Source organism: Candoia aspera, chromosome 2 (genome assembly GCF_035149785.1).
Source record: "Candoia aspera isolate rCanAsp1 chromosome 2, rCanAsp1.hap2, whole genome shotgun sequence".
Classification (NCBI taxonomy): domain Eukaryota; kingdom Metazoa; phylum Chordata; class Lepidosauria; order Squamata; family Boidae; genus Candoia; species Candoia aspera.
In genome coordinates, this window is record NC_086154.1 from 136,904,727 (window position 1) to 136,930,414 (window position 25,688).

The window sequence follows — 25,688 nt, forward strand, 5'->3', positions numbered from 1 at the left end:
GAACTTGCCAAGTCCTTCCCACCTGGGCCCAGAGGAGAGATACCAAGGCGGGCAAGCTGGCAGCACCCAGATCAGGTTCTACTGGAGAGTCGATGGGGTCCCCCAGCGCTTTCCTTTGGCTTCTTGTGCTCGGACATCAGAGTAGGTATATGGATGCACTGAGTAAAAACCGTAGCTGTGTCTCCTACCGATCCAGTGCTCTGATTGAGGGACTGGAGCATCTCCAGGGCTTAATCTTGGAAGATGGCCGTAATGGCACAATCCAGTGTCCTCACAACCAGTGCTGTTTTGGCATCTGGAACCTGAGCCAAGGACTACTTCAAGCCAAGATGCAAGGTGAGGCCAAATGGCAGATGCAACTCGGGAGCCTTCCCTGGGGAGTGAGGGTGAAATGGAAGCAGAATATCCGCAAGCCCTTTGTGAGTTTTCTGCTTCTGGCTGAGAAAGGGTGGTGAGATTTTTTTAATGTAAGAATACTGTGCTCAGGAATATAATTCTATCATATGCTCCTGTGCAGAGGTTCAAAAGTATGGATTTCAGGATCTTGCATTTTTTGCTTTAAAACAGGTGATCATACAGCACATGCTATGTTCTTAAAGTGGGGTTCTTCACCCCAAAATATTACTAACTATACTAGTCCAGACTGGAAATGGAGATTGAGCATAGAGGGAAAAACTGAAGATGCAACTGCTATTTCTGTGATTCTTTGTCTGACATGCATCAAATTAAAAGACACTGTATGTGTGGGGATGGATTCTAAGAATTGATCGGTACGTGCATTTTGGTCAGCTGATGTCTCATCTCTGGATGATCCTCAGCTGAATGGCTGAACCATACTCCCTGCTCCAGTTGGTTAGGAAGTAAGGAGATACGAAACTTTGGGCTGCCTCTCCTAAAGTTCACTCAGTTCTTCCCTTGGTATTTGCAGTCATCAAGTAATTGCTTACCTCTGCAAATGCCTGCCAAAAACATTGGTTGGTTTATGTTTCTGCTTGCTTGAACTCACCCTCCCTAAGCCTAAGAGATACACTGGGTTACAAATACACCTTGTATTTCCTAGGTGGCCACTTTTTTATTATCTCAGATACTGAAGTTTCTTACCAAGTGGTACACAAATCATAGTATGTATTGCTAGACATGGTGGGATTATTTGGAGAGATTATTTGTTACACTTCTATTCATCCTCAAAGGAACTCAGTTTGGCAGAAGGTCTTCTGGGTACTTCAGCTTCTCCTTCTAACAACCCTTGAAGGTAAGGTAGGCTAAGAAAATAATGCCTGGTTGGCTGAAGTTCACTCAGTTGGTTTCATAGCTGAGCGAGGATTTGGATCTGCTTTTCTTGGCTTTATATTGTTTTGGCCACTGTCTCCCAGTCCTGGTCTCAGCCACCTTGTAATACTTATCTTTACTACTTTGAAGGAGAGAAAGACAGATCAGGAAATGGAGGGGGTGTCTGCATCTCTAGAAATGTGTTCCCCAATAAACATATTGGACTATAATTCTCAGCCAAAGCCAACAGTGGATTTTGAGAATTAGAGACCAAAATATCTGCAAAGCAGCAGACCAAAGAAGGTTGTTCTTTGCCTTAGATCCAGGATGAGCAGACTCCAGGTTTGTAGGATCTTCAAAATACAAAACAAAATCCCAAGCCTTAAATCCCCAAGATCTACTACTTAGGACTGAATGCTTGACTAGTATCTCAGTGAGCAAATATGCACTGAGATAAAAAGTGGGATAAACATATTGTAACAGATAAACATATTAAGTATGTTAAGTATGAACATATGTTCAGGACTCTCTTACAATAGCTAGAGCAAAACGCTCAGCCTTTTCACCCAAATACTCGCTCCTGATTTTTCCCCTCCCCTTAACCCCTCCCCCCCTGAAGTTCTCTTCCTTTCAGCAACCAGTGAAAGATTTTGAATTAAACTGAAAACCACACCACTTGCACATCTTCTGCAAGTCACCAAGAGATCTGCGCAGTACATTCCAGTCTATTTTTGGCCCAACCCTGCCTGAGAAAAGACTGCAAACTGGCTCTTCTTATAGAGATACCCACTGCTCCCTCCATTCTCCATATTGGAGCACTCCCAGGAGCCGCAGTTACCATGGAGAGCAGCAAGGAAGATAAGGTCAGATGCAAGTGTGTAGCAAAAACACCAGCTTTCTTTGTCTAGCAGCCACACTTACACTGGGCTACTAGAGACTGGAGGGGGGGAACTCAGCATTTCCAGACCTTCCCACTTGACCCAAACTCTATTTTCCACTGTAGGATTCCTTTCACCAATTAGGCTCAGATTTCCCAAGGATCTGTAAGTCTGACCCCACCCAATGCCATTGCTTCCAGAGAAGCAGAGGGCTAAGGAGAGTGTCTGACTTGAAGGAAGCAGGGATACTGGCAGAGGTCAAGGTCATCTGAAGAGGAGAGGAATGAGAGGGCAAGGCACCTTTGGCTGGAAAACGTTTGTCCATTTTCCACTGAGGGATTCTGTGGAATCTTCTCTCAGAGCATTGCTTTGGGTCATACCACCAACATCTCATAGAAATCTCTCCCACACAAACACATAGTGTACTCTGCAAACACAGAAAAAGAATCAGGCACTAGCACAGTAGCTCTGGATCAATAAGCAAAAGTCCATTATTTTCTGGCCTGGTCTGCTGGGACTCCCATCATTGCCAGCCACAATAGTCGCAGTTGGGATGACTAATATCATGATCCAATGCATGCAGATATGACTACATTGTGGAAGGCTGATCTTTTGATTTATTTATTAGATTTATATCCTGGCTTTCATTCAGGACCTCACGGAAGCATACACAGGGCTATCTCCCTGTGTATTTTTTTCTACATACTTAGGAAGGATCCCAGATTCCAAGAGGACGACTTTGGGGGTGGGGAGGAATGACTTTGTAGAAACCAGATCTTAAACTTTACCATTTGCAGTTGATCCCAGATAGCCAAACTCAAATCCTGGCAGAGCCATAGACTCCCTGAAGTGGTCTTGAGTTCTTTCTCTCTCTCCTTCAGCCTCAGTGTTCTGCCTGTTAAATAAAAATACAGTAATGGACCAACTACAACATAGTTGTAAGGAATACAGTCCAATCCTCTCCATGTTTAATAGGATGTTGCAAGGCCTTCATGCAGCAGCCCTGTTTTAGGATTTTGGGGATCCGAGGGATTCGTTTTAATGTGAAGCTGTGCCCCCAGCATGCTGCATCTCTGATATGTCCCCTCTCCCATGGGTCTGTGCTATTAATGTTCTTTCCATGCTTCTGATGGCAGAATGAGCTAAGGGATACTTCCAGATGTGGAGAGGTACAGTCATAAAAGATTGTGCTTTATTCAATTTTATCCTCCTTAATGGAAAGGATAAATGTGAAAGAAGCAGTGGGAAAACACAGGAGAGTAACACAGTAGAAGATGAAGCTGTTGTCTAGACACCTGTGCCATAAACTTCCATGAATGAGATACAGCAATTGTACATCCCATGCTTTAACAGAAAGCTCCCAAAGATTCTGAATTGGTTTTGTGGCAGGGGGATCATAGTGAACTAGGTATATTAATTATATTTTTAAGGTAGATTTCTGGCCTATTGTGTTCCAGAAACTCAAAAGTGGGAATAATAACATGACTGTCTATAACTTTGAATAATCTTGGCTGGCAGTCTCCTAATTATAACATGAGTGGTATGGTATGTTATTTATTACATTATTATTTTATTATGTTGCTGTTTATGTACTGTTCTTATTGCTGTTTTGGAGGTCTGTAACCCACTCAGAGTCAGGCATGGTTGCAGTGGCATATGAGCCCAGTAAAATGTATGTGTGTGGGGGCCTTTGAGTCAGTTTTTGATTCCTGGCAACTGCCTGGACTAGTCCCTGCAGGTTTCTTGGCAACGTTTTTGGAAGTGGTTTGCTAGTGCCTTCTCCCTGGGGCTGACTGGCCCAAGATCACCCAGCTGGCTTTGTGCCTAAGGCAGGACCAGAACTCACAGTTTCCTGGTTTCTAGCCTGATTCCTTAAGCAATACACCAGACGGGCTCTCCAAAATGTATGTAGGTACGCATGTTTTTGCAATAAAACAAAGGATGGGCCACAGCCAATCCTCTTTGCTCCAGTCCTCTTCCTAAATATGCGCCTGTGTGCATATTCCGTGCAAGGCTTAAGATTTGGACAGCCCTCTGATCTTTAGGTCATGAGAGTGCCAGTGACAAAAATTAAAAGCATGTTTAACTTTCCATGAAAAATATTGTAATGTTACAAACTCAGGGCTTGTTGCAACTACAGCGGAGAATGAAAGAAAAGGCAGCAATGAATAAAGAAGAGTAATGAGTTATCAAATAGTAAAATTTGGGGGAGGGCATGAGGGTATTTTTACACTGTACCAACCTGTTTCAACAATTTAGCAGGCTGAATGAATTAAGAAGTTGGGATTCAAGAGAAAGACACATCAAATCACAGACATTTTTTTCCTTACTAGGGCAAGCTTTCAGTCCTTGTAGAGAAGCTCTCATGAACATGGTCCTCCTGAATTCCCTCCTCTTCTCGCTTCCTTCTCCACTCTGCCCCGCCCCGCCCCACCTAACCCAGGTTGTTGGATCAGTGAAAAGGAAGCCTGTGATTCTCTGGTTTGTGAGTTTCGCTCTTCAGCTGCCATCAACTTATCCTGTAGGTGCCGCTCTGATCTGTGTAATGCTAACATCAGCTATGCTGAGCCTGGAAAGAGACAGGGTAAGAGGTCAGGGGTCAGCGAGGAAATGCTGAGTGGGATGGGGTGGGGAAAGGTGGGGGAGGATTTATGGGTTGCCAGCGGAAGACACAGCAGAACAATTAAGGTGACAGGGAAACTAAGGGTAGGAGAATCCTCGTGTCCCCCCCACCCACCCCCTCTGCCCCCAGCATTATGCAGGTGCTCTTTCACATTTCTTTCTTCTCTGTGTTTTTATCTATCCCTCCCCTCCTTGCCCTGCAAATCATGAGATCTTTGGTTTTTTCTTCCTGCAACTTCACCAAGAGGTGCAAGAGCTGCGTGCAGCGGATAGGTGGGTGGGGAGAGTCTTCTTTGTTTGAAAAGTGCACTTACTCAGGAGAGACCTTGAGGGTACAGAGAAAGCCCGTGCCAGATCTCTGAGTCAGGGTGATAACTCCACACTGAGAGAGGAGGAGCTGCCTGCTCTCACCAGAGACTTCAGGTCCACGGGACGATGATTGCTCCCAAGCCAAATCATAAACTGTCCCCTTCAAGAAATGTGCTAAGCCCATCTGAGACCTATATGTTCGCTAACATGGAAGAGATTGTAGCATGGATTTGATTTCCTTGCTTTCCCAGCTCTGGAAGTACAATGGTATTTACTGGTAGGCGTGATAGGAGCAAACATTCTCATTTTGAGTTCTGCAGCCATAAATCACAACAGGCCACTTCACACATACAGTAATTAGATGCAGGTGATTTGTAAGCCCTTAACCTTAACCTACAGCTAAAAATGTGAAGTGTGAAAATGATAACGAGTTTGGACTTCAAGAGAGCAACAGTTTGAGTGCTGTCTTAAGTTTAAAAGGGAGAATTTTGTTGTTTATTCGTTCAGTCGCTTCCGACTCTTCGTGGCTTCATGGAAGAGGATACAACTATTTTAACTAAAGCAGTTTAAAAGCATGTGGATATACTGGCCAGGAGGCTACGGTCCAGTGCAGTATTTCTCAACCGTGGCAACATCAAGATGGGTGGAATTCTGGGAGTTGAAGTCCACCCATCTTAACATTGCCAAGGTTGAGAAACACTGCTCTAGTGTGTGTCCACATTTTCCTTACATATAAAAGGCAAGGTCCAACTAAGATCTTAGCAGCTGAGGCAGAAAAGTCCCCTTCCTCTCTTGTGGCAACAAATAGAATTTTATACACCTGACCTTGATCACAGAGGCAAGCACTTCTCTCTGCTTCATAACAGATTTCTGATGGGACCCTTGGATTTAATCCTTCGTTTGTTCCTTCTCTAGATTATTCCGCAGGGAATATTCAGATTTAGGATGATTTTCAGATGAGGCTTTTGCCGCACTGGAATTTTCCAAAGGGTCCAGATAATAATCCCTTCCATTGGTAACCCTGACATGCTTTCCTACCACTTGTTTTCTATTTTCCTTGTTCCTTAAACCTGTTGAGGAGTGGAAAGAAAAACAGAAGTGGTTTCTTTTGATAAATTATCTGTCTGGAAGCACCCTTAATTTGAGCAGGTCTCCCTTAAAAACATCCCTTAAAAAGCATCCATTTGATTCCGGTCTACTTAAACCCGCCTTCCTCGCCTGGCTCCATTCTGGATATTGAGAGAGAATTCTCAGAAATTCCAGCTGGAAACTGGAGACTTGGAATTCTGGTACATCTGAAGAGAACCAGACTAGCGAAGGCTGACTGAAGTATAATATTACATGGCAGGCTGTTGGTCACACCGGACATTTGCCTTCTGTTCTACCCTTAGGAGCAGCAGCAGATCAAAAGGAGAAAAAGAAGGGGAAATAAAGGGCTTCTTGAGGGCACGGTGTCAGAGTTGCCAACTGACAAGGGGAAAAGAGCCCCTACTTGCTTCTTTTTAACTGCGGCTTGACTTGTTGCCTTCCAGTCTAGCTGTTCAATAAATAGTAAATGATACTATTTGCACAACGAAGCAGAAAAATCTGAGTAGTGCATTGATTTGTCTGTTATATCCACTATATATGCCACTCTTCCTCCGAAGGGTGCTAGACGTTATGATCCCACACATCCCACCCAATCCACCATATCTCCTTCTAGTGTTCCTAACAGGTGGCCGCTAGTCCCAGGCACCCAAAGAGCCTTGTGGCTGAGGAGGAGGGTAGCTCATTCTCCTGGTCCTTCAGTAGTCTAGCTCTGCTAAAAGGAATCAGTTTGCTAGAGCAATAGAGCATGGAAAGAAATGGTCACTTTTCCACTGTGAAGCTAGAAAGTTTGGATATTCTTTTCCTCCTTGAAGGATACACAAGGAATGACCCTCTTGAGGTAGAGAAGACATACAAAGAAAACTTTTCATTTGCAAAACTGAAAATCACCTGGACAAAGAATAGACCATGTAGACTTCTTATTTATAGGATGCTTGGGCCTTTTGCACTATAGTACACGCCAGTGTTTCTCAACCTTGGCAGCTTTCAGATGTGTGGATTGCAACTCCCAGAATTCCCCAGCCAGCAGGGGAATTCTGGGAGTTGTAGTTCACACATCTGAAAGCTGCTAAGGTTGAGAAACGCTGGTATACACAAAAGGTTGCCCTAAATTTAAGTGCAGTGAGGCAAGAAAACGTAGAAGGAGGGACAAGGTATGAATATGAATGGGAGCAAATTCATTCATAGGTACTTATGCAGCTTTCTCCAACTTGCTGCTCTCCATTGGTTCATGCTGGCTGGGAATTCTGGAAGTTGTAATCCCAACACCTTTAGTGGGCATCATATTGGACAATGCTATGCTTAGGCTTTCCATCTGGGATGAGGTTGAAGGGGTTAAGTTTCATAGAAGAGATTGGGAAGTCTGTATATTAAAAGGATTATCCTCATGGCTTGGCAACTTAAGAATTCTATTCTGTAACTTCTCAAAGCAAACTTATCAGAGATTCTTTGACATCCCACCCCTCAACCTCCCTCCTTTCCATCCTCTCTTGTGAATTAAAGAACCTCCTTATACTTGCTGTACTGTTTCTTGCAGCTTTTATTTGACACAGAACCCGATCCAGTTGAAAGATAGAGGGAGGCTAGCAAGAGATGAAAGGGAAGGTGGGGAGTAGCCCCTCCTAACCTCTAGAGGAACATTTTCACTCCCTTCTTCTTGTCCCCCCAATCTCTATCAGCCCTGTGCTGGGAAGCTGCTTGTCCTCTGCTGATACCTATCTCTAACCATCCTCATCATCCCCCATCCTGGCATTTAAACTAGCCCTTGCTTCCAAAATTATTAAGTAGAAGAACAGTGACTAAAACAGGGTTCCAACCTGGACTTTCCCCTTATTCCAGCCTTCTTTGGGCTTTACATCAAAGCCCGCAAGAGGAGGAACATTAATCTGTCACTTCAGCTCTGAGCATCCTAAGAGCCTGTCTGGTCACTAGCATTCGTGCTCTTTGTGGCTGAACACATTTCAGGAAAAGAAAGAGAACCAGACTGTTCTGTAATCAAAAGTCCCTATATTCTTCATTTCCTCTTTTACAAAAGCTCTACTCCCCACTCTGCTGTTTTATCATCTCTCAAATGCTTACACACACACACACTCACATACACACAGCCTCCTGAGTATTCTAAGGCCATATTGTGGCCTTCAACATTCAAAACCTATGGGAGGACATAGGAATGTTGGCTGCAGAGATGAGAAGGAATGGGCTGGTTCTTGTAGGGAGGGAAATGTCCTTTCCCCTGTTTTAATTTTAATTAAAACTTCAGAGGAAAGGCCTGTGAGAGGATGGCAGGAAGCTGATGCCAAGGATGGGCAGAGAGGTTGGAGGTGGACATGCGGAGGCCCATAGGCACCTGGAGATGTGGAGGAGTGCCCAAGACTTTGAGCCAAGATGCTTAGCAATATAGACAACTATTTCATGGGAAACGGGTTGCAACTTGAAATGTGCTCTACCCTTTCCCCCCCATCATAATATGAAAGCTGTGATCTCCTTGTTTTATCTCTGCAGCTGAGTCCTTGCCGAGTCCCAGCAGGATCATCTGGATCACTGCAACCTGCCTACTGATCCTTCTGTGTTGCCTGGCATTTCTAGGTACTGCAATTTCAAGAAAAGTATTAAAAATAAGAGTTGGCTGCACAAACGCCCTGAGTTTGAGAGAGGGAAAGTGAAGAAAGGCCCCCCTACTGTCTGAGACACCCCTGGTGAGAAAATAGCAACACCAGTTAGATTATGTGTTTCCATTACATGAATATTACATTACATAAATACTGAGCAGACCCATAGGGTGAAATTTTGGGGCACACTAGAAAGACCAAAGTTGAACAAAGGACCCACTACTGATTCTCATAATCTTCTGGCCAAGCTACTGGTCGTCACTTTTCCAAGATTCAGGCAGGAAATCCCACTGGCCTTGCCCTTGCTTTTCTGGGACTGATGTGTGGTGGACCTAAGGGAAAGGGCAGGCAAATGAGCAAGGTGGCAACTATAAAGAAGGTAGCCAACACAGGGAATCTTGCTCAAGGGCCCACCAGAATCTGATGCCCAAACTGCAAAGATACATTCACATAACTAAAAACTTGGTTTTGGACTGTCATATACTAGGACCTTATAATTATAACTAGGACCTATTTCATTATTATGAATACACACGTAATTGTTTGCAAGAAGGAAATGCACTTTTTTAAACACAAACCTGGGACCACATTGGAGCCATAGTTTTGTGCATATTGCAGTATGCTGGGCTCACAGAAACTGATGTTGGGTGTAGAAGTAAATTATCAAGTAAATGATTTTACTTGGGAATGAATGAATGAATTAATTAATTAATACACACACACACACACACACACACATATATATATAGAGAGAAATGCAGTATGTACACATTTGGAGGATGGGCTGGGGAATGACATTCTACAGAAGACTGTAGTTCAGTCATGGAGCTCCTGTTGGGCAAGCAGAAGGTCCCAAATTCAAGTTGCAGCATTCTCAGGTAGAGTTGAAAAAAAACCTGGTGAAAATATTGGAGAATAGTTGCCAATCAGTGTTGAAACTACTGGGCTAAATGGACCAGTGATCTGATTCAATATAATACAGTCCTACTAAAAACTGGGTGGCAAAAATCTGGATGGCCACTAGCAAAGGGATGGGTTTTCTGTATTTTTGCTGCCATCTAGTGCTCAACTGGATTTTTCTAGTTGAAATTTGATAGCACAATATGAGGTAGCTTCTTGTATTCTAGTAGACTGATGGTACAGCTTCTCTGCCCTGTTCTTTTGCTTTTCCCGTGAATAGCAAAATAATTTCTTCAGAGAGATTACTATTTGCCTAATTTAGGTAAAACACAACATTGGAGAAAATTTGGAGTATGTCACTGAGGAGCAAATCTCTTTATGTGACCTTCTAGCTCTAAGGCATTGGAAAGCTCGTGCAGTGCTACTAGGACCAAAAGAAACTGGAGAACTCAACAAGGTAACTACAGGCTCAGAACTAAGAGATGAGAAAAAGCTGCCCAGGCAAGAACTTCCAAACCTCCAATTCCTTCAGGTATGACTAAGTTTGGGAAGGATCCAAGCCACTAAGAGCCACCACCACCAGGCCTACCAAATCATGATTGGAAAAATCCAGATGACCATTAGATGGCACGCATTGGAATTTCTGCATCTCTCTGCTGTCATCTGGTGGTCATCTGGAACTCTGCAGTCCAGATATAGTAGTCCTACCATACTTTGCTTTTTCCTCTGACTTAATGGAAATATCAAGACAGCAGTTGATATTTCCCAGGCTAAGCCTAAGCTCAGAAAGAGAGGTGAGCACAAAAGCTCTTCTGAAATTTTCAACCATATTATTTATTTACTTTATTATTTATTTACTTAAATAATAATAATAATAAATTTATTTAAATTTATTGGCCACCCAACTCCAATAGACTCTGGGCGGTGTACAAAACTAGAGAAGATATAAGAACAGCTAAAAATACTTGTAGCCACAGAAGTTGGTCCTTCTGATTTTACCAAGGAAGGAGAAAAATTTCAACCATTTCTTAAGGGCAGGATTCCCCTTAGCATTGATAGAAGCATCATGGCTAAAAAAAGCCCTAGTAGAGAAATTGCTTCTTGATGTCTTCACTTGGCATTTAATTGAAATTTGGAGAGCTACAGGCTGCAGTTTACTAGAGACACGATAGTTCAGTGAAAGACAGGGCATTTACTCACATCTGTTTGCTGTGTCTTAATTAAAGGAGTGCAAGAACACCAAACCTGTCCCATGAGGATTTTTACCTGAAAAACTTTTCTCCTTTGGAAGGATTTCTAAAGCATTTTTATATCAAATGGATAAGGCAGTAGAAGAGGTGTTTAAAAAAATAAATGGGGAATTTCTCTGCCCAGGTATCTAATTTCCTGAGACACCATTAAAATACTTCACTCTAGTTGTTAGTTCTTGTTGGATCTAATAAAAAAGAAAAGCCAATCGCCCATACCTGATGTTTGCCCATCTTGCCCTAGTTCCCCCACCAATAAATAGTATCTTGGATATTATACTGGTAATGGCAAACAAGTTAATACCATCTTACCAATACCCTCTGAAATTCCTAAAATAGCATTCATCTGAAATGATGATCACATGTATGGTCTTATTGCCAAAATCTGATACGTATCACTAAAGAAATCCTTTAGACAGTAGACAGATAAATATAAACAGAGTGAAAAAAGTTTTCCTTTATGGCAGAGATGTGCCTCTTCCTCCACCCTGTAGGGTTCACCTGAGCACACTCTTCTTTTGATGTGAACTGGAGTGTCTCTGCATTATCAGCTGGAAGCCAGCTTCATCCAGAAGCTTGCCCAGTTTGTAACATGAATATCATAGGGGATAGAAAATAAGATCAGTGTAGAAAGAGTTTGTACTTCCTTGATACAGTTGAAAAAGAACAGACTCTCATATAAAGCATTGCTAGGAACTTAACTAGTGGGATGCGATGGCGCTGCGGGTTAAACCGCTGAGCTGAGCTTGCCGATCAGAAGGTTGGCAGTTCGAATCCGCGTGACGGGGTGAGCTCCCGTTGCTAGTCCCAGCTCCTGCCAACCTAGCAGTTCGAAAACATGCCAATGTGAGTAGATTAATAGGGACTGCTTCGGCGGGCAGGTAATGGTGTTCCGTGTAGTCATGCTGGCCACATGACCATGGAAGTGTCTACGGACAAACGCCGACTCTTCGGCTTTGAAACGGAGATGAGCACCGCCCCCTAGAGTCAGACACGACTGGACTTAATGTCAAGGGAAACCTTTACCTTTACCTTAGGAACTTAACTAATCCCTTTCCCTAATTTTTTTGGAACAGCTTCTCCATGATGGGCAGTTTTCCAAGCTGTGGCAAGGAACATTCTGCCAGCAGCCTGTGGCCATCAAGGCTTTTTCCCCTTTGTGCCACCAACAATTTGCATCTGAGTGGGCCATGCACAACCTCCCATTGATGAACCATGAAAATGTGGTACAACTTGTGGCTGCTGAATATGGGGGACCAAGTGAAGAATGGTGTGGCCTCCTGGTACTGACACTGTACCCATTGGTAAGAGCCATGGGCAGGAATGTGTGAAAATGATTGGAGTTATGTGTAAGAAAGTAAAAGTGACCTTGTATGTTTCTACATGCCAACTTTCACCAGTAAGTACACCACTATGTACATATGTATTCATGTCATTATAATCACATCACCATCAAGAATCTGGATAGTTTACTTATTATTATTATTATTTTATAAATTTATTCGCTGCCCATCTCTCCCTCACAGGGGGACTCTGGGTGGTTTACAATAAAACAGTATTAAAATTCAAAACCATCCCAAGTACAAAATACAATAAAATTTGTTGTTGCCAACAACTTGTTGCCATGGAAGTTAGAGATCTGGAATTTCTAGGACTAAATTCAACTTTACTGGATTCTCAGGTTGCTGTTTTTGACAAGGAGTACATTTCTAGACCTTAAGGCTTTGATTAATTGTTAGGAAACGGGGTTTGTTTCCAGCTGTTTCCAAATATTTCCAAATTAAAATGTCATATAGTAGAGTGGGATGATGGGGATGAGAAGGAATTGTTAATTGCAAAACCAACTTCTGTAGCCAGCGGTATATTACAATAACACATTTAATAAGTAAATAAAATATCAGAATCCACCTCCATCAGAATGAGCCATCTCCTTGTTGCTCAGTTAGATCTGGATGGTCGTGGCTTGCAGTTCCTCTCCCTACAATCCAGTAATTTCTCTTCCATTGCCATTGCTTCTTCAAAGCCTTAATCTGAATATAAATAAATAACACTGTTTAAAAAACCAAATTTTTATGTTATGTTTAATTTTAGATGGTCAAATAATCTTATGTCTATAATACTGATATCCTCAACTTCAATTAATACTGATAGAATTCTTACTTTTCTCTTTTTATCCTCAATACTTTAAGCTTTCTAAATAATAGAATGTTTATATTTTTTAATCATATTACATAAATATTACTGCATTGAAATCTGTGTTGAAATAATACAATGGTCTCAAGTTTTATAACATTACAACACAAGGGGAGGGGACCCACATCTAGGCATCAGAAGAGCCTATTAGCCAAAATTATTCTGCCAGTTTGCATACCTCAGACACGTCCATCGCCATAGCCATTGGAAGATCAGTGCTTATGTCAGCAATCATGAGTTTGGGCCTAAACTGAGTCAGTTGCATTTTCTTGGAAGGGATCCCTGCGGAACTTCCTCAGCCAGCATGTTTGTTCCTGGGAGGTCAGCATCCGGCTTGGATCATCCCTTGCCAGAGGCCTTGCTTTCTTACATGAGGAGCAATGGAAAGAAGGTATGACACCAAGAATATTCACCAGGAAGCTACAGAATGGTTCCTGTTCTGCACTTCCTGCTGGACCAGTTTCGAGCTCTGCAGAGCCCTGAGGTGCCAGCCCTCAGGGGACTGAGCTAGCTGGGTATTGTCTATTTATAAAATCCTCAATCCAGTACGTAAACATCTTTACAACTAACAAAGGTCTTTACATATTGGAATGAGAATTTTATAATGAAAGCTGCTGTGGTCTCCAGGGAAAAGCTTTTTTATTTCATATTCCATTATCTTTACCGCCCAGGGGTGTCTTTCTGAAGAAGGGTCAAATCAGAAAACAGCAACTGTCAGAAGGTAAACTGGAATTCAGCTTTGATATCTAGGGGATCTGGCTAGATCACAAAGAGTATCCAATTCTGAGAGAGTAGATTACTAGATACATTACTCTCAGAGTAATGCCAAGAAAACCTCCTCCTTTTAAAATTAGGCTGGTGAGATGCAAGGAAAGATAGATAGGAAAGCAGCACCAGACTTAGCATATGCTCAGGGGCATTTTTATTCCTTACTTCTAAGAACTGTGTTCCCCCACTACCATCCCCAAAATGCTATTTAGCACCTGGCTTCAAGTCCTACTTAAAAAAAAAGTTTGTATTTATTGTATTTATGTGAAACATGTATACAGATAGTCCTCGCTTAACAACCATTTGTTTAGTGACAGTTTGGACTCACGACAGTGCTGAAAAAACCAACTTATGACTGGTCCTCACACTTATGACCATTGCAGTGTCCCTGCGATCACATGATCATGATTTGGGCACTTGGCAACTGGTTCGCATTTATGACCATCACAGTGTCCCATGGTCATGTGATTGTCATTTTCGACCTTCCCAGCTGGCTTCCGGCAAGCAAAATCAATGGGAACTGTGTGATTCACTTAACAACCACGTGGTTTGCTTAACACCTGTGGTGATTCGATTGACAACCACTGCAAAAAAGGTCGTAAAATCAGGTCAGATTCACTTAATAACTGCCTTGCTTAGCAACCAAAATTCTGGTCCCAATTATGGTCATTAAGTGAGGACTACCTGTATACAGACTCCATTCTCTTAAAAAATTAGAGTTGTTTACACAGTGGAGCACAGTACATCCTACAGTTCTGACATCTCTCCATACATTATGCTGAGAATGTGGGTAAGACATATAGTACCTGCTTCTAAGGCAGGCAGACAAGGATGCCAAAATCCTGCCGTCTAATTGTATTGTTACTTCACCTGTGAGGAAAGGGAGATTAACTGGAGTCAGAAAATGGTGACAGTAAGTCCTTTTCAGAACCTCTTTGGGAAAATGCACATTAAAATGTTCCTGCCTCAGTTAGTACATCACAGAAAAGAAGGGTGGCAGTCTCTCTGATTTATTTTTCTCCATGCAAGTTTTTGCACTCAAGATAATTGGATGCTGCCTGCATTTGATTGAGTGTTTTGTTCCTTTATTTCTGAATCTCAAAGCAAAACATTAATTGAACATTTGGCTTTATGTTTAAAACTATTTCCAATTTAATTTCTTACCTCTGTTCAAAGTGTGGGTATGTATCTATATTTATACACAGAGATATGAATTCAAAGCAGGAATATTCCAGCACCCTTTTATTCACACTAAAAACACGGAAAACCAATCTCTTTTGAAACTTCAGCATTTGATAAGTACTGTAAGAGAGGGAGAGGCTCTGTCATAGGTTTTTCTCTGAACAAGAACCTGCATTTTAACCAAACCTTCCTGTAAATCTAAGGCAGACTTTCTCAACCTTTTGACCCTGGAGGAACTCTTGAAATATTTCTCAGGCCTCTGCACATTCAGGCTCAAATATAGGCCAGAAGTTACAAAATTATATACCTTTCATGTGTAGGCCTGTATATATGCATTAACAGTTTCTTAAACTAAAAATAAAGAATGAAACTTAACTCTTTAATGTGAAGTTGCCCGGATTTGAAATATTTTTAAACAAATCGTGATCTCCCAGGGAACCCCTAGTGGCCTCTCACGGAACGCTAGGGCTCCACGGAACCCTGATTGAGAAACCCTGATCTAAGATAAAACACTCTACATGGTTACCCTCCTCTTCTTTTAAATTTACCTGGATAAAGTTTTAAGGGGGGAAAAGGGGAGGAATAGGCCAGCTTTCTAAGTTACCCAAGAGATGTGCTTCAGAAGTTGGGGTGAAAGCCACAGTCGACTCTATTTGGTTCACAGCATTTTTTATTGAGCTGCAGTGCAGCCAAACTTGAGAGAATTCCATTTTGCGATTACAGCAAATGGCCTTTGCTAGAGATCCTCCCTGAATTTCTTTAGTGACCATCACTGCATTTTGTAGTGGCTGGTTCCGTAAATACATGAAGGGTAGTCCGTCAATATTTAAAATAAATAATGCCAAAGCTACTATTAATCATGTCAGTTGTGAAGTTGCCTGACACATTAGTTTCCATGAATGAGATGTGGTACCATGAATTAGATGGCAAAATATCTCTTTTGTACTTTCTACTCAGCCTAGTCAAAATTTACTGCTCTGGTATCCTGCAGATGTTCCATCGCCATCAGCCACCAGGGCAAATGGTCAAAGTTAATGGGAATTGAGATTCAGTGACATTTATAGAGCCAATGATCTGCCACTCCTGGTCTTATCTGACTGCCAGCAGCTCTCTAGGGTTTGAGGCAGAAAGAAAATACTCTCATCACCTGCTGCCCAGCGACTTTTAACTGGAAATACCTGGGCTAGAACCTTATGAATGGAAAGCATCTGTGCTTCAGTATCTAGGCTCTTTTTAGCTTGGTTCGTATGACATAATATAGCCATACTCTGGCTTATGAGATTTTTACTTAATAAGTGGCACTATGGATTTTAACCAAACTTTCTTTACCGTGCAGTTTCTTCACTGATAGTATGTTCAATAAATCATGTTTAAACAAATGATGGATTAGTGTGATGTGTGAATTCAGTCTTCCTTTCTCTGCTTTAACTGTCCTGTTCATGGCTTAATAAAGTTACACTTGGTTAAGATGACAACTTCATTGAAACTTGTTATTTTTCCATGATGTCAGGCCTATATAAACCTGGGGTGGCACATCGTGACCTGAGCAGCCAGAATGTGCTGGTGCGGGAAGACAGGACCTGTGTCATAACTGATTTTGGCCTTGCCATGGCACTCCCTCTGCAATATGAGCAGTTCAGAAAAGGTCCCGCAGAAGGCATTGTCCACAAGGTACCATACATGACATAGAAAATTCAAAAGAGATGCATACTGTTAAAATGTGGACAGTAGGTTTTTTATGTATTTATTTACTAACATTTAACTCCCAAGCTCTGGATGGCTAACATCCAAATAAAAACTCATAAAGTGATAACAATCATCATAACACAGTAATAATAATAGTAGCAAGAGATTACCCTATGATATTCATTCCAGTAGGGATACAGAATCAGTATCTCTAGTTCTAGCACTGCATTTGAAATGTGACTGGTGGTTCCAATACCAGATATCGATACCAGAAATATATGGATACCAGAAATGTACTGGTGGTTCCAATCATACTGTTTTGAGATGGACTGTATCATATCTGGGCATAACCAGTTCTTGCCGCAAGCAGGAATTGTACATAAACCACCTTCATCATTCACTGGCATTTTCTCTAGGCAGGAGCTCCACGTTACATAGCTCCTGAAATTCTGGATGAGAACCTGAATCTGCAAGACTTGGGCTCTGCACTGAGGCAAGCTGATGTCTACTCCCTGGCACTGGTACTGTGGGAGACCCTGATGAGATGCTCTGCACTTTTCCCAGGTAAGCAATTATGGAATTCCATAATTCCCAGCCTGCATTACCAAAGACCCTTGGCTGGGAATTACAGTAGTTGAAGTCCAGCATATCTGAAGGACATAGGTTTGCCTTTACAACCATTTCATTGCCAAGGTCTTCTCCAAAGAGTGCTGGGAGCTGTAGTTTGATGTGGGTGCTGAGAATTCTTGGTCACCAAGTTACAGCTCCCACAATTGGTTGTCTGTAAGGAAAAGATTAACTGGAACCTGCAGTTCATGCCAAAAGCAACTGTAGTTTATGCAGAAGAGAAATCAAGTCCAACACTTTAGGGAAAGGTAAATGTGTGCTGAGTAGCAGCAGGAGGGAACCACTGTAATGAATGCTTCAGTGTGGGCTGGCAGAAAGAGTGTTAACTATCATTGCACATGTCATTTTATTTTTATTGTTAGTTATATTAAATAGAAAGGTGGAATATATATTTCAGTTTTCTACTATAGTAAAAACTACATGGTTACAGAAAAAAATTATCTATGTGGTACATCGGTAAAGGTAAAGGTTTCCCTTGACATGAAGTCCAGTCGTGTCCAACTCTAGGGGGCGGTGCTCATCTCCGTTTCAAAGCCAAAGAGCCGGCGTTTGTCTGTAGACAGCTCCGTGGTCATGTGGCCGGCATGACTACATGGAACGCCGTTACCTGCCCGCTGAAGCAGTACCTATTAATCTACTCACATTTGCATGTTTTCGAACTGCTAGGTTGGCAGGAACTGGGACTAGCAACGGGAGCTCACCCATGTGGTACATAATCAATCAATAAAAAAACTACACGGACATGTCCATGTAGACACCAAGAGTTGGGTTCAGCTTAAGATTTTCTCTGTACCCGTGGTAAAATACATTCCTAATTTAGAAAGCCCATGGAAGAATGCAGGGGCGCCCTTTCAAGAATAGAACTGATGAATTCCTTTCTTCCTTATTCTTGGAAAGCTCAGAATGCTACACTTTTCTGTATTAAACTGCATTATTAAACCAACTTAGACCAAGACGCTAACTTTAAAATAGGAGCTGTGTTTGAATCATTCCTCAGTATTAAACTTCTTCCCTCACCTCTTGCCATATCATCTGTCTCTCACACATGCAGAAATAGACACAGATGTGGACTGGGTTTGTATATTGTGCAAAGTCATGGTTTGTGTAGCCGCACTGTTTAGAATAAACACAATTGCTAGGTCCAAACAATAGAATAACCACATACCATGCTTTACGAAGAATGTGACTAGGCAGCATGATGTTTGAACCCAGCCTCAGAGGCTTACAGCAGAAGCTCACAGGGGAAGGGAGGCTGCAGAGAAAGGAAGATCCAGGGCCTTGTACTCCTTTGTTTTTAGCTGTTTCGGCTGCTCAGCTGAGCAATGCAGCGGGCAAAGGGAGATTTAAATCTCCTTCAAACACTGCTCAGCTAAGCAGCAGAAAAACAGTTCTGCCTGTAATCTTTCAGCTCAGTGTTTTTTCAAACTTGGCAACTTTAAGGCTGGGGAATTCTGGGAGTTGAAGTCCACACATCTTAAAAGTTGCCAAGTTTGAAAAAGACCATTTTAGCTGCTCAGTTAAGTAACTGGAAAAGAGCAGAGAAATAAGGCAGCAGTTGTGAAGAGGGTAATCCTTGGCCAGATGGGTATGAGAGATTGTGGGGAGGCTGGGAAAGAAACAGAATGGAAAGTAGACATAAACAATTAAGAGATAGAAGGTGATTCAGCTGGCAGCTTATCTCATAAAAGGCAATTTAGTCCAGGTGGCAAGAAACGTGGAAAGAAGCATTTCAAATAATTCAGAGAGACTCTGCCTGAATTTACGCACTACAGATAAGGGTGGGAAATTCCTTTTATAGCTTCCAAGATTCTGTATTTACCCAAGGCTAACATTGAATGTACTTTACTGACATCTAGGTAGTTCTTCTGTAATTTTGCCCAGCTGTGTGGGGCTTGACAATGGGGATACCTTGCAGATTGGATAGTCTTCATCTGTTTTTGAAACTCAAGACGTTTTTTGTTGTTCAATTACTCAGTGGTTTCCAGCTGTCTTCATGACCTAAGGACATCATTTTACTAGATTTGTTCTGTCAGTCACTGTTTCTTTGAGTTTTTGTAAGCTTACGCTTGTGTCATGCAGAGCAATATCCAGCTACCTTCTGTCTGTCTTCTGATGGCCTCTTTTTCAATCATCCTCAATTTTTCCAAGCATTGGGGACTTCTTCAAAGATGCTTGCATCCTCATTATGTGCCCCGAATATATAAACTTTAGCTTCTTTGTTTGTGCTAAGGGAGATTTTCCCTGCACCCCATAATGGGATCCTATACAACAGAAGGAGGACACATTACTTAACATGCTTTGGTTGTTCTTTCACAGTCCATTCCCTCCCACTGTTAACTAGAATTACAGTCCTAATGATATCCAATTTTTTTAATATGAAGAATATAGTCGATTTCTTTTTTTCCAAAGAATGAGAATAGTTTTGACTTTAACTGGTGGAATTTATATTTCAGAAATGAGAATGTACAAACATCTGCTCACTTCTTCCAGGTAGTTTTGGGTGGGCCCTTACCATAACCGAACACTGACACCACATCCAATAAGATTCAGTTGGAGAGCCAAGTTGGTCTAAATAAGGTGTAGCCTCTATGGAATTTGAGTTCCTTTTTCTTTTTTTAGGATCAATTCAATTTGGTCTGGTGGTTTAAGGAACCAGGCTAGAAACCAGGAGACTGAGAGTTCTAGTCCCGCCTTAGGCATGAAAGCCGGCTGGGTGTCCTTGGGCCAGTCACTCCCTCTCAGCCCAACTCACCTCACAGGGTTGTTGTTGTGGGAGAAAATAGAAGGAGGAAGGAGCATTTGGTATGTTCTCCACTTTGAGTTATTTATGAAAATAATAAAGGCGGGATAGAAAATACATACATACATACATACATACATACTACTTCTATTTAAAAAAAATTGATTCATTTATTACAGGCTGTCAATAATCTTATGCATAGCAGAATGTCAGGATGGGGAAGTGATTTTTGCTAATATTTGGCACTGAAACTGAATTTTTATTTGTTTTGGAATCCAGAACTTAACCCGGTGATCATATCACAAAGGATTTTCTGATAATAATATTACACCCCTAACAAATTATGATTTCACAATATACAGTAAAGATAAATGCATCTCCTTTATTGCTCTGAGTGCATATGTCTTTTGATGCAGATGTGTTGGCAGAGCTCTGCTGGGCCCCAAGGCAAACCTCTCAGACTGGCTTTCCAAGGGTGAGAGGCCTCAGGCCTCTTGCCCAGCTGCTACCATTGAGAGGGGGCAGGAGAAGCGGGGTTCAGAAGGCCACTTCTTCTCTGCCATGGCTACAGCAGCAGTCTGAGCCTCATAACATGTCTCCTCTTGCTTCTTCAGTCTCCTTACCTGACTGAGGAGAGCCATGGAGGAGTTTGGAAATGGCGTTGAAGAAAGAATTCAAGGACTGCTTTGTAAATATCAGCTTAGCCCAGTTTTGGGGTGAGGGGGTGGAAGGAAAAAATCAAGATTGCTGCACCTTGTTAGTATAAAAGGGGATAGAGAGAATCTCCTTCAGGTTTTCAAGGTTCTACTTATCGATGATGATGATGATGATGATGATGATGATGAAGAAGAAGAAGAAGAAGAGTTCTACTAGTTCACAAGTGGCCTGTTTCCTAACCTGATCTACCTCAAAAGGCCTGATCAGATGAGGCTACAATGCTGGTGTAGTCGACTGAGATGACAGCTGGCTGTGGGGGAGCAGCAGCTTCTCGTCCCTCCCTCCTTCCAGGCCACTTGCCTGCTGCAGCTGCTATCAGGGCCCCTTGGGCAATGTTTGTTTTTTGCAGCATTTCAGGCGAAGGGACAGGAGGGGCAAGGTGGAGCCCAGGAGCCCGTGCTGGCAGCCCCCAAGGTGCAGCCATCCTTGCCTTCACTGTCTGCATGCCCGGTGGACCTGTATTTCTTCACAGATGCCACATATCCCTAACCGTTGTGTTGGGCAAAGAGCTGCAACCTGGTATCTTCTGCTCGACTCCCACCCCTCTCCATATCTACCCTAGAAGCGCCACTAGAGGACTTGATTCCTTGCCTTTAGCATGATCTCAACCAGTTGCACTTGTAACTGAGAACAGTTTAACGTGCTGAGGTTGTGAACGGCCACCCCTTGCCTGTTTGAGGCACCACACTATGGCTTAGTCTGATTTTGGATAGTGGTAATAGTAATTCCTATTTTGTGACAAAAGGATGTGAGCAGCCAATGGTGATAATGGTGTGGGTTATGCTGCCATCTGGTGGCATTTTAGGAGCATGTCCTGACCTTGATCAACAACAAATGATGTATTCAGCTTGAAAGGATAAAGCTGAACTGTAGACTTCCGGGGTGGGGTTACATTATCTTGGTATTATTGAATTCAGTCTCATTCTGCTTCCTTCATCCTTTCCTCCTTATCTTCCTTAGAGTTTGCGCTTTTTAAAATCACTTGAGACAAGAGGCTCCTGTGGCTTTGAGACATCATTTCCAGCAGGATTGTGACTCATGTCTTTGCACAGTGAGATGGGGTGTTTCAAGAACAACATGGTCGAGAGCACCCCAGCCTCCCTGAGCAGCAGCCAGGGCCCCAGTCTCCTAGCAAAGACCCATTGCTAAAGGGAAAAGATTGTTGAAGGAACAAATATTGCATTTTCCAAATCAATAAGTTGGAGCTTGCCTTCTGGGAATGGTCCGAGTAAAAGCTTTTCCTTGAGAGGAGAGGCTGGATTGGTATACATCAGCCGGACATGTGTTACTGAGAGGCCAATAATGTTTAAGTGGCAGTATGTATCTGCAGTATGAAAGTTTTTATCCCTCTACAGGTAAAGCGAGGAAGTGCAAACTTTTTGAGACTAAAGACCAACTTTGCCTTGAGTAATACATCCAAGGCTCAACCCCCAAAAGGTGACAGGATGAAAATAGGCAGCAACATATTAAAGATTCCTTTTGGTATAATAATTCCCATGAATCACTTTTTCTTGGTAGTATTCAGTACAACAGCTGTATGGATAGCTGATCTCTGTAAGAAAGCTCATCCTTTTGTGAATCAGTATCACTACGGAGGGGAGGTCAATGGCCACCAATACCAGTGCAATGTGCTGGGTCTCCCTTTACTAGCAGATTGGGATTCTGAATCCAGTGACAGCCATTGTCCAGCAATGCAGCAATCACTTGGAAGTGAAACTTTATTGTGGGGTGGGAACTGTGAAGTGCGAAGAAGTCAGTTAAAGCAACACTTTGCTGCTCATGCACTGGATGTTTGACGTGCATGCACACACACACACATACACACACACACCCTGCTTTGCTAAGGCAGCCCATTTCTGTCTCTTCAGAGAACAGCATTCCTGCATTCCAGCTTGCCTATGAAGCAGAATTAGGAAGCAGCCCTACATACAGTGACCTGCATAGGCTGGCTGTTGAGGAAAGACGAAGACCAATTGTCCCATCAGCTTGGAGAAGATTTGGGCAAGTATGTTAAGATGCAACATACATAGGCTTGAATAGGGGGCAGTAGGCTTTAGACAACATGCTGACGGTCACACTCCTAAGGAGGGCGGACCAGGAGTTGATTTTGTGGATTTTAAGAAGTATAATGGGTCCCTCAAATCCTGAAAGACTAAGGGCACACAGCTTGCTTAGTCCTGCCCCACCCCCTAAAAAGGGGGGGGGAAAGACAGAAGATTGGCTGACAATTTGGCCCAGCCCATTTTGGAGGCCACAGAAAGGATAAGGACCGGCTTTGTTTAATCCTTGGGCAACATTTTTCCACCCCTGAGATAGTGGCTTGAATTCAAGGGAGAAGCTGAGGAGAACAAAAATGTTGCATGGCTGATGAAGGTATTAATGGATAGGTGGAAACAGGTAAGAGCACAGCTGCTCTTTTGCCCTTAGGGTAGCACTACAAAAACTTGGACCCAGCCTGGATGCAGTGAAAGGGAATGGAAGGATCAATCTAACAAAACAGGTGACCTTTGAATAGCCAAGAATGGTAATGTTGCAGGAGCAAAGGTCATGGGGATGAATACATCAGGAGATTATAGCAGGAGAAGATGAAACAAGCTCCTAGAAAACTTTGATGGAGGGCAAAGATCTTGGGGAGGGGAGGGGAGGTCAGTGCAAAGAACTATGTTTTATTAACTACAGCAAGGAAGGTAGAAATTGAATCTGGATCTGCTGGTAGAACTCTGTTTTACATTAGTTCATTAAGAATTTTATTCCCCATTTATTAATGGCAGGAGAAACAAAATAACTCCCTTGCCTCATGCTAAACTTGACAGTTGAAACAGAAAGAGCTTGGAGTAACCAACAGTGGATTTTGCTTTGAAAGGACGATTCTTGTACACTAAATGAAACCTTGGTTTCAGAATTCTGAGGATGTCTCTTTGCAGCTGGCTTACATTGGTGGATGTCAAGGTTCTCTTTAAAAAATAGCTCTCTCAAGCCTAAAGTCTGCCTAGCCATGTACAGGAGAAATGATGATTCCCAACATCTGTACTAGACATGAGGTCTACTAGAATGACTAGATGCAAAAACCCTACTGAACTTCTTTATTCCAGATACAGGGGTCATTTCTTATTTGGCATTCCACGTCCCATCTCCTGCAACAGCTTTTGCCAACTCAGTGCCTTCCAGATGCTTTGGAATTCCCAATGCTTAATCACCACTGGCTTGGAAGGATGCAAGTTGAAGTTCAGCACATCTGGAATAAGGCATAAGGAGGAAGTCCACTCTGGAAAGTTCCTGTTGTCTCTTTCTGACAATTGCTGTTTTCCTTCTCTGGCCTTTTCCCTAGGTAGCTATTATATTGCAAGAACTCTTGGAAGACTGTTGGGACCCTGAACCAGAGGCTCGCCTGCAAGCTGAGAGTGCCCTGCAAAGGCTGCAAAGGCTGAGTGCTGAGGATCTGATGGAAGAGTACTGAGGTCAAAGCATTTTAGGCTTTCCACTCAGATTTGCTTGGAGATCTTTCCTTAGAAGAGCTCTTATTTTTGGCTGAGAACAGCAGGAAGCCTTTAAGAAAAGTCCATCCAGGCCCATCTTCTCAATAGGACCCTACTGGAACATTGTCAGTGTGGAATGGATGCATTTTTTATAAGTGCTATCCACTAAATCAACTTGAATTGCATTTGTTAATTACTATTAACTTGGGTCCCATCCTGTACCAATCTTTTGCCCTTGGATTTTTCATTGATTCAGACCCTCCATATTGTACAATATATTTCTGGAACCTTAAACACCCCTTCTTGGGAATAACTCCCAGTGAACCCAAATGGGACATTTCTGAACAGATACTGTATGCATAGTTTATAGTACGAGTTGCCTAGATGCAGAAATTAGTTTGAGATGAAGAATTCGGATTCCTAAGAAAGTCTCTTGGCTGGACTTACTGAGAATTATGGAGGTACAGCCTAACACATCTAAAGGACATAAGATTGGAAAATATTGTTGTACTCTCTTCCGCTGGAAACAATTCATTCTTCTGCCTGCATCCATCTCAATACCTTGATACCCTTCTTTTCTGCAATAATTCTTTACAATAATTTTGTTCAAGACTGTTTAGGATTATATGTTCTAGCTGATAGAGGGACAGTCACTCATCTGATATATCCTTGACTGATGGTCTAATGGGCTGTCCAGTCTATGTCTGTTTGAAAGGGAGAGAACCTTAAGAAGGGAAGGAGGAAGCCGTCTTCAAGTGAACCATCCAGAAGGAGACCTGGACTATATACTGAGAGGAAACACAACCCACCTGGTCACCGTCTTCCTCAAGGTGGTGAGGTCTCTTGTATTTGTATTAGAAATCTTTTTTCTTAGTTTCCATCCAGATTTATAAAGAAGCTCATGCAGATATTTACATTTCTTTCCTCTTTTGTTATTTGGTGATCTATTTTCTTTTCTTTTTGCCATATATCCTTTTGTGGTCCCTCCTCTTTTCTTTCCTATTTCATCTAGCTTTCGTTTTAAAATGAAAAGCTTCAGCCAAGGCTGCTTTTAGTTTATTTTTATCTCCCCGGAATGTAATGTGAGGTCAGTGTTGAACAAATATATCACTAGTATCTAGGGTTTACACTGATTTAAAACATGCATACCCCTCTCTGCCATTAAGATGCTCACAAGCAGATGACAACAACTTCAGTATACCAGTTTTAATGCAAAAACATATGCAATGAAGGCAATCATGGAAAACAACAGACAGATTTTATTTTTTTAAAAAAAAATAGGAAATTTAAAGCATTTGCAGTTTGATAAGCCAAGTGCCTGCTAAAATAAATAGGCTTTTATCAGCTGGTGAAAGAGTGGAAGGAAGGGGATGAAGGAG

At 42.3% G+C, this 25,688-nt stretch overlaps 1 protein-coding gene across 1 annotated transcript; it reads left to right on the forward strand.

Annotated features, from left to right (window-relative positions):
* Positions 1–87: 87 nt before the first annotated feature.
* On the forward strand, positions 88–24,976 carry AMHR2 (anti-Mullerian hormone receptor type 2). The gene is made up of 10 exons (XM_063293812.1): positions 88–336; positions 4,591–4,731; positions 8,667–8,750; positions 10,066–10,205; positions 11,997–12,224; positions 13,390–13,504; positions 16,574–16,734; positions 17,166–17,313; positions 22,702–22,838; positions 24,162–24,976. Exons 1-10 carry the CDS (start codon positions 93–95, stop codon positions 24,288–24,290), a joined length of 1,527 nt encoding a protein of 508 aa, XP_063149882.1. The 5' UTR covers positions 88–92; the 3' UTR covers positions 24,291–24,976.
* Positions 24,977–25,688: the final 712 nt, after the last annotated feature.

What these genes read in the sequence shown, in the direction of transcription:
- AMHR2 (XM_063293812.1), top strand. Translation starts at nt 93, where the DNA reads ATGGGGTCCCCCAGCGCTTTCCTTTGGCTTCTTGTGCTCGGACATCAG. An exon ending in TGAGCCTGGAAAGAGACAGG is followed by an intron (nt 4,732 to 8,666) that starts GTAAGAGGTCAG and finishes TTATCTCTGCAG; the next exon opens with CTGAGTCCTTGCCGAGTCCC. An exon ending in CAAACCTCCAATTCCTTCAG is followed by an intron (nt 10,206 to 11,996) that starts GTATGACTAAGT and finishes TTTTTGGAACAG; the next exon opens with CTTCTCCATGATGGGCAGTT.